This window comes from Primulina huaijiensis, chromosome 16, assembly GCF_012295235.1.
Source record: "Primulina huaijiensis isolate GDHJ02 chromosome 16, ASM1229523v2, whole genome shotgun sequence".
NCBI classification, from domain to species: Eukaryota; Viridiplantae; Streptophyta; class Magnoliopsida; order Lamiales; family Gesneriaceae; genus Primulina; species Primulina huaijiensis.
In genome coordinates this window covers 5,997,488-6,011,807 of record NC_133321.1, presented here as the reverse complement: position 1 = coordinate 6,011,807, position 14,320 = coordinate 5,997,488, and the positions used below count along the sequence as shown (strand labels likewise).

The window sequence follows — 14,320 nt, the reverse complement described above, 5'->3', positions numbered from 1 at the left end:
GTATATATATATATATATATTAGGAATGTACACGTGCGATGCACGTAGGTGACTTATAATGAAAAATATAATCACGAGAATTAGATAATGTTTAAAGTCTTTTGAATAACACCATTTTATAATTATTTATCAATCTAAATATATCAAAAATAATACATAAAAATACATGATGACAATAAATCATATATATTCACTTATTTATATGACATTTTTCAATCCGCGACATAATACAGCTCTCTTAAATGATAAATTAGCAAAAATATTTTTCATTCAAATATCATTCAAAAAAAACAATAAAAAAAAATTAACAGAATAATGAATTTTACCAAAATCAAAACTAAAATTTACTTAAATAGAGTAAACATAGACAAATGTCAGATAAAATTCTCTTAATTTACTAAATTATCATAATAATGTTAGAATAAAATAATTAAACTTGTTATTAAGGTAAATATCACTTTTGCTAACTTTTAACACATTGCGGATTTTATTTAATTTCTATGTTTTTTTTAGAATACATATTATAGATAATTAATTTTATATCAGAATCAATCATTTATAAATTAATATTGGTGATTAATAATTTAAGACAAATAAAATTTTAACATAATGTCACTCAAATAAATATATATAGTAAAAAACATATATAAATAAAATAATATGTAATACTCAGTTAAAAAATTTTATATGTAAAATTGTAATATATAACAGATGATAATAAACTATTAATATAATTCATATTTATTATAAGGATTATATTGATTAAATTTTTTTTAAAGATTATATCATAAATTTAGTTTAAAATTTAGAAAAAAAAAAGTGTATTAATGTCCAAATATATCTAAGATGGACAATGAATCACAAAAATTGACTAAGAAACATAAATAAATAATTTTTTTACATAAAATTTAGAAAATAAAAAAGAATGTGAATTAATGTCCAAATCTATCTAAGATGGACAATGAATCACAAAAAAATCCTTAAAAGACATATTAATTTAATTTGCTAACTTAAATGAACAAGGAAATGTAAAAAAAATAAATTTTTTGGCATAAAATTTAGGAAATAAAGATAAATGTGTACTAATGTCCAAATTCATTTAAGATGGATAATGAATTACAAAAAAAAACCCTTAAGATAACCTAATAATTTAATTAGCCAACTTAAATGAACAAGGACATATAAGAAAATTCACAATTGAAGTGGTATATTTATATGTATGTTAGATATATATTACTATTATTAAGAATCTCTATAATAGAGATAAAAATGATGTCTTGGTCTGTTTTTTGTTCTTATTACACTTTTATTTTTATTTTTTTAATTTCAAAAAATATTTTTGTTTTTGTTTTTTTTAATTACAACAATTCAAATAGCACTTTAGTACTTCGATAATTTTTCAAATTTTACTTAAGTCCCTCGATAATTTTAAAAAAAATTGTACACACACGCACCACGTGTGCATAGTAGCTAGTATATATATATATATGTGTGTGTGTGTGTGTGGCCTCAAATTAAACGGGTATGACACAATAACTAGTGGGACAAATATTTAATTGCGATAATGGGCCTTGGAGGTCGAGTGAGCCCAAATTTTCATAAATTAGTTTCTACATATTTTCGAAGATTAGCAGGAGATTATAACGAACTATTAAACCGAGTCTTGCAGTCAATTGTGTCATAAATTATATTTTTTCCATTTTATCAACTTTTGGCGCACCACGTGCTTGCCACGCCCACAAAAATAATCCATGCAAACATATTTTGGCACGCTCAGTGACACTATTATGCCGAAGAGTCGACGAAGAGAGACTGATAAAGATAATGGAAAAATAACATCGCAAGAAAAAATCTGAAGAACTAGTCGGCCAAGTGGAATCCAATGAAAGGCCTGGTGCATCAAATAGTGGAAAACTTCGAAAAAAAATGTTCCACCTAGAGAAGAAAAATCTTATGTGTTCAAAAGGCCTGTCGATATCACGATTGCAAGCCCAGATCTATGAATGCCAAGGCAATGGAAGAGATTAATGTGATGATGTGAATGTCATAGGGCAGATGAAAGAGGCGAACAAAGGTCTATTGGCGACTATGATGTTCATGGTGGAAAAGGTAAATATGATTTCAATAAGTGAGAATTATACAGTTAAAATCTCTGTGAAAATGCAGAAAAATGTTGATTGAGTTGAAGAAGTAGTTGTTGCTCCGAATTTGAAAGAAGTAATGGGTTGAAACATGAATTTTCAAGCTGGTGATAACCGTCGCTTGGTAATCTCCCTTTTTAAAAACAACCAAGATTGATACACTTCTCCTCACAAAGAAGATGAGGAAATTTGTAAAAAGTCTTCACAGAATCAAAAAGAGAATGGTAAAACACCAATCATTCAAACTTTATTTTTAAGAATAACAACATGCTTCTTGGAACATATGAGGAACCCCAAGTCAGATGTTATCCTACAATCAATGCTCAGGAGGCAACTGTAAGAGTATATGTCCATCAATCCAACTTTTAGACAGAGATTTATCTAACTCTATGTATGAACAACTTTTATTTTATCTAATTTATGTGTATATATATATATTTGTTTGGCAAATCATTTATCTGTTTACCGATATACATTTCATAGATAAACACCTTAAATATACAATAGTGCAGGAAAGATAAGGTCGTAAATATGATGATTGTCACGAAACACATATTTTAATCACTATATATGTAATGTCCCAAAAATTTGAAGGTTCACGTAAACCACACGCATGTAAGTTACCAATTTCTTATGGATTTTAATTAAATTATTTTAATGTATTAAATGCGTGTTTATTTCATGAATTTGTGTTTTAATTCATGGTTTATTTAAATTTTCATGCATTAGGATTTTAAGTTGCATTTCGCACTCGAACGGGAACGGAGACCGGGGATATTTAGGAAAAATATTTTTTTATTGAATGATTAATTTTAATTAATTAATATGAAGTGTTTTAAGGGTATTTTTTTGAAAATGGGTCTTGTTTGGGTATTTTTACTCGCCGACTTATATTTTTACCGATATACAAATTTTAATGATTCAGAGGACTTTTTGAGGGTTCGGGCAATATTTTCTAAAATATATCAAAACAAATTATTTTTCGGGGGTGTTATTGGGCTTGTTGGGTTTGTTTTATTGTTTAATGGGCTCAAAACCCTTTTTATCTTTAATTGAGGCCCATTAGTGCATTTTAATTAACCTAAAATATACTTAAAATAAACCATAAACCTAATTAGCACTTAGTGCCGCCCACCCCATTTGTTCAGCAGCCTCCTTCACGTATTACAGCAGCTTTTTTCCCTTCCCTGCAGCAACACACTTCAGCCATTGAACGTTCCTAGGGAGGCTCGACCACTGCTGGAACCAGTCTTGGAGCCGATCAATCGAAGTAAGGGAGATGGACGCGTCTTGGAATGTTTTGGGTGTTGATAAGTGCATTTTGTGCACTTAAATTATCCTTATAATTCGTATAGATTGTTAGTTTTTCTTGAGCAGAATTATGCGTTTTTGTTATTTTTGGTGTGATTGCAGGAACCTAGGTAAGACTACTACATGGGTGTGAAAAGGAAGGAAAATGATGCTTAGAAGAAAAATTGTGAGCATAGCCCAACTTTGAAGGCAGCAAGACCAACGCATATGCGCGAGTCAGAGGTGCGCATATGCGCGCGAGACAGATTTCGAAGGTAACAATCCAGAAAACCTCGCGCATATGCACCGGAAGAGGCGTGCATATGCGTGCGCGAAGAAATTCCGATACTGAAAACAGAAGACTCCGCGCATATGCGCAGAGAAAGGGCGTGCATGTGCGCGCAGAAGAAAAGGCTGCCCAACACACAGAAGGACCCGCGCATGCGCGAGTCTTGGCCGCGCATATGCGCGCGGAGCGATGTTCGGAATTAAATAGGTTTTGTTGTGGACTTTGAAAAAAGGTTTTTTGTTCAGGAATTGGAAAGACAACCGACACAGGAGAAAAGGGAGCGAAAAAGTCAGAGCCAACGGAGGATGGAACGCGAAGAACGGAGATAGAAGACGCTGAGTCCGGACACGGAGACGCACTTTCATCTTTCTTCAACACGTTTCTAATTCGGTTCTTTACTTTTATGTTTTTAATGATTACAAACATGTTTTGTTGTGATCTAGATTCGAGTATGAACTAATTTTATTTTCTAGAGATTGACGTAGTCGGTGTCGAACCTATGTTATTGGCATTTTGAATTTTCATTGAATTAATTCATCGTGTTTATTTGTGATTTCTTGTCTTGAATGCTTTTGGATTACTGGCCATAATTCGATTGATCAAATAATTGAGATCTAACACTTGAGAGAGGTTATTGAAATTAGGACAGGGGAAATCACATCGTCACATGTTTATAACGTGCAAAAGACGTATAACTCTGGTGAATCCATAAAAAGAACTTTGTTTACATATATTATTTGTTACGTGATTTTGAATAGATATATTAAAATCAGTAATAGATAATACAATTCTATTTATCACTCAAAAAAGAGAATAGGAAAATTGCGAGTTCTTGGTTAATAAACGTGGTGCAATTTAATAATATGTTAGTCAATTTTAATTTAGCATAGGGGAGACCAGACGAAATCATATCTCTAGATTGACTTACTCACTGAATTTCGACTGTGTGCTAAGAATTACAGGATTCGTTGTTTTCTTTAACTTGATTATAAACCATCTCATTGATTTTTCTAAATAAAGTTGAACTATGTCAATTATGGTACTTAATATACATTTTTAAATAATTACTCATCGTGGGATCGATATCTGTACTCATACCAGTACTAAAACTTGACACCGTACACTTGCGGTAGTGAAAATACTGATAGGATCGAGTGTGCTAGTGCCTTCGAAAGCATTTAGAACACTACATTCTCCAATGAGCTGAAATAGCTCGTGTTCTAAGAATATTAACACCGATGAATTAAATCTAGTTTGGTTTAAAACCAAGTGGAAGAAACTCGAAGTAATCCTTCGTGAAGAAGACTGTTATTAGAAAACATTTTAACTTATGTAAACTGAATAACTGGGAAAGACTAGATTAGATTTTGCATTCTTCAGTTCAGTTATGGTGACAACTGAACTGACGGATACTCCAACTGATCAAAACAATTTGAAAACAACAGTTAATCAGTAAAATACACAAGATATGTTTATGGATGTTCGGAGACTTCAACTGCTCTTACGTCACCCCTTCTACCACAACGGGTAGAATCCACTAGAAGAATTTGATTCATACAACTCTTTATACAAATTCACTCAGCTAGGACTTACACTACTGCCTAAACCGAACTCCTACCTACGACTGAACGCAGCACCTTCCAGTCAACATTTCTTTAACGTCTATTTGTCAAATACTACATACACAAGTTAACGTCTTTGTGCAAGACGGTATTTGAGTGGTTTTGAGAGTGAGTGTGTGTGTGAGAACTGAAGAAGAATGTTCTCACACACTGAGGGAAAATGGCTTCTAAACTAAGCTGATACAACGATGAAGAATTCCCTATGAGCTTTAAGTGCTTCTTAAAGCTGATATGCAACTGAGCGTGCCCTTTTCTGTTTTTCTTCTCACCTCTTTTCACTCTCGTATATGTCTCTTGTTTGAGTCTTCACTGATCTCGTCTTTATATAAGCGGGAAAAGCTGATCGTACAATGAGACTCAATTATCGTATCCGTTACATTTGAATCGGCTCCTTGGACTTTGTGCTTCGAATTTTCGACTGCCCTTCTGAAGCGTTTTGTCTTTAATGCTCTGATGCAACGTCCATTATTGTCCTTTGACTGGACAATGACTTTGTACCTTCACGCACAGCTGGAATTCATTTACTGTAAGCTTGTCTTGATCTACAACCGAGAGATTCTGAATGATGCATTGAACTGGTCAGCTGGACTGATCTTCAGTTGGGCTAGTGAAATCAATTGACTCGTCATTTGAACTGATTTCACTCCTTCAGTTGAACTGGTTAGCTGGGTTCTTCGTCAGTTGGAGACATCATAGGCTGGCCAGGCTTTTGAGATCTTCCTGCTGAATCACCTATCAGTCTGGACAATCAACTGAACTGCTTGTTTGAAGAACCAGTTAGACTGATTTAGTATCGGCAATCAGTTGGTTCAATCAGTTGGCATCTCCGATCGCTTCAGTTGTGATTTCTAAAACTGATTAATTCAGTTTTAGCTGTATACGCACTAAGGTAGATTATTAGAAATAAAATAATAAGTTTTGTTAGCATCAAAATCAAGACTGCGAACTTGTCAAGTTCCAACAAATACGCAACAAGTTTTTGGCGCCGTTGCCGGGAAATAAACTATTTAATTGCATATTGATATCATTACTAAGTAGTCTTGACTTTAATTTAGACTTTATTTTATTTTCTTTTTGTTACTTTATAATCTCTGCTGTTCTGCAGTGCATGCGAAGATATCAAAATTCCGACTTGCTTATTTTTTATCCGGAGATCGAAAGAACTGCGAGAAGACTAAGAAAAGCTAGAAGGGAAGAAATCTTAGCAATGGCTGAGAACAGGGAAAACGAGAAAACATAACCTGTCGGAAGCCATATCTATCAGAGATCACTTCCGACCAGTGATCGACACTCACTATTCTGGAATTGCAAGAGGGACCATCAACGCCAATAATTTTGAACTAAAACCTGCCTTGATCAATATGGTCCAACAAAACCAGTTCGCTGGGACTGCTACTTCTGATCCTCACGTTCATTTGAGGACTTTCCTGGAAATCACGGACACGGTAAAAATTAAAAATGTTCCTGATGAATTAGATTGCGTTTGTTTCCATTTTCTCTCAGGTACCAAGCAAGATGATGGCTCCAATAATTGCCGCTAGGGAGCATTACAACGTGGCAGGAGTTAGCAACGAAGTTCCTTTCTAAATATTTTCCCCCCACCAAGTCTGCACAATTGAAGATTGAGATAAGCACTTTTAGGCAGACTGACTTTGCGCAGTTTTATGAGGCATGGGAAAGATACAAGGAGTTGTTGAGGAGATGCCCGAATCATGGTTTTGAAGACTGGGTGCAGATTGAGTTGTTTTATAATGGGTTTAATGGCCAGACACGGACAACAGTGGATGCAGTGTCAGGTGGCACGATCTTTGCCAAATCTCCTGCTCAAGCCTAGGACTTGCTTGAGCTGATGACTATTAATAGCTACCAATGGCCGTCTGATAGGTCAGGAGTAAAGAGGATAGCTGGAGTTTATGCTGTGGATCCGATTACATCGCTCACCGCCCAAGTTTCTCCACTACCCACCCAATTAGCAGCTATGAACAAGGTGAGCACAGCAGATGGTGAAAGTGCATCGGTTGTTGTTGAAGAATCACGTTTTCTTGAAGAAGTCCAATACATCAACAACAAAAACTTTGGAGGCTATGGAGGATATCGAGGTAATTCTCCCCCTAATACTTATCATCTAGGTTTGAGGAATCACGAGAATTTTTCATATGCAAACAATAAGAATGTATTGAACCCTCCACCGAGGTTCAATACATCGAATGGGGAAGGAAAGCCATCATTTTAGGATTTAGTAGGGACGTTTTTTGCTGAATCTGGCAAGAGAATGGCCAAGACTGAGTCTAGGCTTGACAACCTAGAGACACACATGGCGAATATTGGGGCCTCCTTGAAAATCCTGGAGTCGCAAGTTGGACAGATAACGAAGCAACTCACATCTCAACCGTCAGACGCAGTAGCAAAGACTGCAAACCCAAATATGAGAGAGGTGAACGCCGTTTTTATACATCACAAGGAGATTGGTGTGGTAAGTAGAGAACAGAAAGAGGTTAAACTCACACCTATCCGGGATGAAAAGCCAACTCCAACCAAAAGAGTCCGAGGTAAGATATGTGAGAGATATTATTTAAATCAATGCATTGATATTTCTTTACTTCCCTACCCTCAGAGATCTATACAATTACATGCTGAATTTCAAAAGAAAAAAAGTCTTGAATATCTCAAGAACCTACACACTAACATTGAGTTTGCAGATCAGGTGGAAGTGGAATTTACCGAAGGAACACGAACAAATATTCCTCAGAAGCCGCAAAACCTCGTTGAATTTGTTGTACCATGTGAAATAGGGGGTAAATTGGTGGAAATAGCTATATTTGATTCAGGAGCAAGTGTGAATATAATGCCAAGTTCTCTTTACGAGAAACTTGGACTGAGCAGTATCAAACCCACAGAAGTAATCTTGCAGCTGGCAGATAAATCGGTGAAGGTGCCATTGGGTTGTGTAGAAGATGTTGAACTTAAAATTGATAAAGTGAGACTTCCAGCAGATTTCGTGGTACTTGACGTGGAGAACAGTAAAAATGTTCGTATCATTCTAGGACGACCATTTTTGGCTACTGCCGGAGCCATCATCGACTTGAAACAAAAGAAAATTGACAATGGATGTTGAAGGTCAAAGGGTGGAACTCAAGGCATCCAAAAGTTCTCACGACCCACCTTGAATATGATTAGTGACAGTCGAGCTGACGACGTTAAACCAAGCGTTGTGTGGGAGGCAACCCACAATTATTTTTAGCATTTGTTTTGTTTTTATTATTTTATTTTAATCCCTTATTTGTTAATTCTAATTTTCTCTATTTGAGTATTGATTTCAATTGTTTTATTTTTGCAGGTGTTTAATAAAAAAATAAAAATAAAAAATAAAAAAATAGTGGAGGACAGAGTGGATCGCGCATATGCGCGACTTAGTGCGCGCACATGCGCAAGCCCCAGTTCGAAAGGACCAGAGGATGTGCGCGCAGAAGAAAAGACTGCCCAACTAACAAAAGGACCAGCGCACATGCGCGAGTCTTGGCCGCGCATATGCGCGCGGTGCGATGTTCAGAATTAAATAGGTTTCGTCATGGGCTTTGAAAAAAGGTTTTTTGTTTGTGAATTGGAAAGACAGCCGACACAGGAGAAAAGGGAGCGAAAAATTCAGAGCCAATGGAGGAAGGAACACGAAGAACGGAGATAGAAGACGTTGAGTCCGGACACGGAGACGCATTTTCATCTTTCTTCAACACGTTTCTAATTCGGTTCTTAACTTTTACGTTTTTAATGATTACAAACATGTTTTTTTGTGATCTAGATTCGAGTATGAACTAATTTTATTTTCTAGAGATTGACGTAGTCGATGTCGAACCTATGCTATTGACATTTTGAATTTTCATTGAATTACTTCATCGTGTTTATTTGTGATTTCTTTTCTTGAATGCTTTTGGATTACTGTCCATAATTCAATTGATCAAATAATTGAGATCTAACACTCGAGATAGGTGATTGAAATTAGGACAGGGGAAATCACATCGTCACATGTTTATAACGTGCAAAAGACGTATAACTCTGGTGAATCCATAAAAAGAACCTTGTTTGCATATATTATTTGTTACGTGATTTCGAATAGATATATTAAAATCAGTAATAGATAATACAGTTCTAATTATCAATTGAAAAAGAAAATAGGAAAATTGCGAGTTCTTGGTTAATAAACATGGTGCAATTTAATAATATGTTAGTCAATTTTAATTTAGCATAGGGGAGATCAAATGAAATCATATCTCTAGATTGACTTACTCACTGAATTTCGATTGTGTGCTAAGAATTACAGGATTCGTTATTTTCGTTAACTTGATTATAAACCATCTCATTGATTTTTCTAAATAAAGTTGAACTATGTCAATTATGGTACTTAATATACAGTTTTAAATAATTACTCCTCGTGGGATCGATATCTGTACTCATACCAGTACTAAAACTTGACACCGTACACTTGCGGTAGTGAAAATACGCAACAGGTGTGCCTCGGGTGTGTTTGTGGTGTGGCTTGTATGGGGCTGTGTGCTTGCGATAGTTCAGTCCAGGAGGGTCCTAATGTGTGCTTGGAGGGGCTGGGTCGAGTCTGGTCCTAGCCGGTTAGGTGTAGAGTCGATGGTTAGGTATGAAAGTCGTGGCTAGTGCGTGGTTTAGTGCGCAGAAATTTCCAACGGTCTTCGGGACTTGTTTCATGGTTTATAAATGTTCTGGAAAGGGTGGTTTAGAGGCTGGTCGTGTAGGTTTAATTCATGCTTCGAGTTGGGAAACATTTGGTTATGTTTCCGGTTAAACCGGGACCCCGGTTTTTAAGTTTTGAAACGAGTTCGATTTTACGTCTAAGAAATTCTTATAAATATGTTTTAGGATGTTTTAAGGAGTTTGGTAAGCTTTGGGTCAAAATTTAGAGGTCTAGGGGCAAAAGGATGTTTTAAGGAGTTTGGTAAGCTTCGGGTCAAAATTTAGAGGTCTAGGGGCAAAATGGTCATTTTGCACCCGAGTCGAGATTTTTGTTCTGGCAGCGCCCCGAACACAAATTTATCATGTTTTTAAATGTTTAGTAACACGTTTATGATTTTTATGAAATTATGAAAATACGTTGCATGCTTGGTTTTAAGGAAAATTACGTATATGAATGATTTTTGTTGAGTGATGAAAATGATGATGTTTTTTAAAGATGAGATTTGGTTGTGACTGACGATATATGTAAACGATGATAATGAGCTTAGGCCCAGTGGATGGGTAATACTGTCGCTGAGGTCCGACAGCCGCCGGGTACCACGGTTATACGTAGATGGATCCATAAAATAGAGCTGATATGATAGAGCCGATACGAAAGTCACAACTAATGAACTGAATTCAATTAAAGTAAATGTATAAGTATATGATGATATGATGAGCTATTTTGACAAGAATGCTTTTACGATATGGTTACGTCATGCTTTTAAGTTCATGAAACGTATTTTGCTACAGTACTTTTCACTGTTGCATGTTATATGTACTTGCTAATAACGGTGCAGGTGTGTTGAGTCTTTAAACTCACTAGGAATGTGTGATGCAGGTGAGCATTTTGAGGAGGAGACTGAAGGTGGCGAACTATGAGTAGGCAGGGCTGGATGTGCGCACGCGAATCTGAGGACCTTGTATTTTTTCACAAATATATGATTTTATCGGAAAATGTTTAAGCAAATTTTTAAATGGTTGACGATGTTATTGTGTTGAGGGTTTTGGCAGATTTTAATATGCTTGTTGTTTTATTCTCTAAATGACAAATGTTTAGGTGGGTTTTTCTTTTCATAATTTTAACTGCAGATATTGTATTCGGCAGTGGGATGATTTTATAAAATACATGCATGATTCAAATTTTTGGAATTTGTAGGCATGGTTTCGGCCATTGCATTAAAAAAAATGTGTCAGTAGAATTTTAAAATGAGCAAACGTTTCAGTTGGTATCAGAACAAGGGTCCTGTATAGGATCGTGTCACCGCCAGCTTCTGCAACTCAGTCTTCGAGCCTCAATTTTGTATGTTTAAATGTTTTAAAGCTATCACCTGCACGATTACATGATTTATGATTTACAGTAAATGCTTAGCTATTTACACGATTTAAGGATTATATATTTTAAAAACTAGATTGAATGGCATGTTAGTTATGTTTGGAATTGGACATGTCTAAGAATTCGAATATTGGGCGTTAAAGAAAGGTTGAAAATGATTTGACTATACTCATTTTTGGATTAGTAGTACTAATGTTCTACTTATGAGTCATAAGTTAACCTTGAAAATTAGGAATGCTTTTGGGGCATGTAGGTTTTCTAAGAAAATATTGATGGTTCGTGGTTACTAGTTGGGTTAATTTTTGAGGATTTTATGTAAGAAATAATGATTCGAAGACTACGAAAATCTTTAGAAGTATAAAATTGTATAATTTGAGATTTCAAGTATTTATGGAAATGCAAGATTTGTTATGAGAGTTGATTTTGGGTTTAATAAGCTTAAGATTATTGAACTTTATGTTACGAGAAACTTACAAAATGGAATTAAGAACACCAAAACTTATGAGTAATTGTGGAATTTTCGTAATTAAGGACCGATTGGATAATTTTCGAGGAAATTAGGAATTATTTTTGCAATTGTTAAGAAATTTGGGAACTGATTTAGCAATAAGTGAGAATTGAATAGTTTAAGTGATATGAATTTTCGATGATTTAGGCTTGAAGGGATATTTAGAACCTTGAAATATCTGGGTTATAATGTTATAAGGAATGTTAGTCAAGGACAATGTAGGATGAGTCGATATTGGGATTAAAAATTTAAGCGTTAGTTAAATAATGTTGTGGCAAATTAAGAATTTAGAGTGGCGATAATTCAAGTTAAAGGTGATCAATTAGTTAAGTTATAAGATTAGACATTAAGTTAACTTATTTTTGGGAACTTAAGGTTTGATGTTGCATAAGTTTAAATCATGATCTTAAGAGTTAAAACTATACCTTTGGTAGGGTTAGATTTTTCTAAAAAGTTGGGTATAATTGATGGTTAGGTATTAGACGCATGTAAGAAGTAAGGTAGAAGCCTTGTCTTGAGCAATTTTTGAAAGTCATTAAGAAACTTAGGAATAAGTGAATATGTGTTGGAATTATGTTACCTAAGACTATTCGGGTTGTGTAAACTCGAATTACAAGTTTATGAAATAAGTGTTCATACATAAATTTTGGGTGAAATAAAAACAAAATGGAATTAGTTGTGTTCAACATGGGTATGGACGAATATTAAGTGATGGAACTTTTCAACAATTTCGCATTCTTGATTTTGATGTTAACAAAACTTGTTATTTTGTTACTAATGATTTACCTTAGTATGTAGAAGCTAGGATCAGTTATGAGTTGTCTAAATCGTAAACTGAAGACCCAATTGATCGCACAAACTGAATCAGACAAACTGATATGTCAAATGAGCAGTTCAGCTGATTGTCCAGCTGATAGGTGGTTCAGCAGGAGAACCTCAGAAACCTGGCCAGCTGAAGGAGTGTTCAAACTGATGAAGAGCCCAGCTGATCAGTTCAACTGAACAAGAGCGAAATCAGTTCAACTGACGAGTCAACTGATTTCGCCAGCCCAACTGAAGATCAGTTCAGCTGACTAGTTCGGAGCTTTAGTTAGAATCTTTCAGTTTAAGAACAAGACAAATTCATTCAAGTGGATTCCAGCTATGCACAAAGGTACAAAGCAATTGTCCAGGCAAAGGAAAATAATGAATGTTGCATCAGAGCATTAAAGTTCATGGAAACACGATCATCGGGCGATGGATCCATCTACATATAACCACAGTACTGGGCGGAAGGGACATCAGCGACACTCTCACCCGTCAACTGAGCCTTGGCCAACGTATTAACATATCATCGTATTCGTATCCATGGAAACACGATCGTCGGGCTCCCACTGGGACCTTCACCCTCACGATTTCTCCAACATATCATCGTATTAGTCACAATCTCTTCACATCCTTCAACATTTCGTATTTTCATCACTTAATAAAAATATGTATATAATATCGTTTTTCTTTTAAACCAAGCATGCAACATATCTTTTAAATGTCTATATTAAATCATAAAATCCGTAAACATTTAAAAATCATATTTTTAACATATAAAAATTCATAAACATTTAAAATAATCATATTAGAATGTAAAACAGCATTTAAGACACTGTCATGATGTTTACTAATTTTTTGGTGTAAAATTACCGTTTTACTCCTAGACGTAAAATTCTCGAATTTGACTTTTTCTTAATTCCATTGACTCTAACATGTCCCAAATAATTACTTAAGCTTAGTTTAATTTTCTCATAATTTTATTTAGCTTAAATACTAGACTTTTTAATTAATATTTAATTATTCGTTTTTATTGTGTTTTAATCCCTAATTAATTCAAACTTTTATATAAAATTCCATATTTAAAACTTAGACTTTTAATAGTTATTTGACCCTCGTGAACCATGTCTCGACCCCCGTGAGCCATGTTTCAACTTTTTAAACCATTAAACCCTTAATTCGAACCCTTCCCTTAACCCTCGAGCCATGTTCGTCTTTTCTCGAGCCAAGCCCAAACCATCCATATCCGATCCCTGATCAGCCCTTCTAGGTACCTTCATGGACTCTTAGAACCCATTGGACCTGACCCTAAGCTTAATACCGAAGCCCCAAGTCAGAACCTGTCATGGCCAAGAGACTCCCTTGACATGGACTCTTCGTTTCTGTTGCTAGCCACCTAACCAACAAGCCAGCCCTTGAACCAATCCCTCAAGCACCCTCCTAGGACCCTAAGGACTTGACCTAGCCCAGCCCAAATCCCCTTGGCTGAGCCTAATCTCCCTGCGCAGGCTGCACAAACCAACGTGCTGCAAGAAGCCTTCACGGGTTGTTCCCAGCCCTGGTGTTTGAGTCCTAGCATGGCTAGGACTCTTC

At 35.3% G+C, this 14,320-nt stretch overlaps 1 protein-coding gene across 1 annotated transcript; it reads left to right on the top strand.

Moving 5' to 3' along the window:
- The first annotated feature begins 7,656 nt into the window (after positions 1 to 7,656).
- Positions 7,657 to 8,457, top strand: LOC140960979 (uncharacterized). The gene is made up of 2 exons (XM_073419305.1): positions 7,657 to 7,891; positions 8,042 to 8,457. Exons 1-2 carry the CDS (start codon positions 7,657 to 7,659, stop codon positions 8,455 to 8,457), a joined length of 651 nt encoding a protein of 216 aa, XP_073275406.1.
- The last annotated feature ends 5,863 nt before the right edge of the window (positions 8,458 to 14,320 follow it).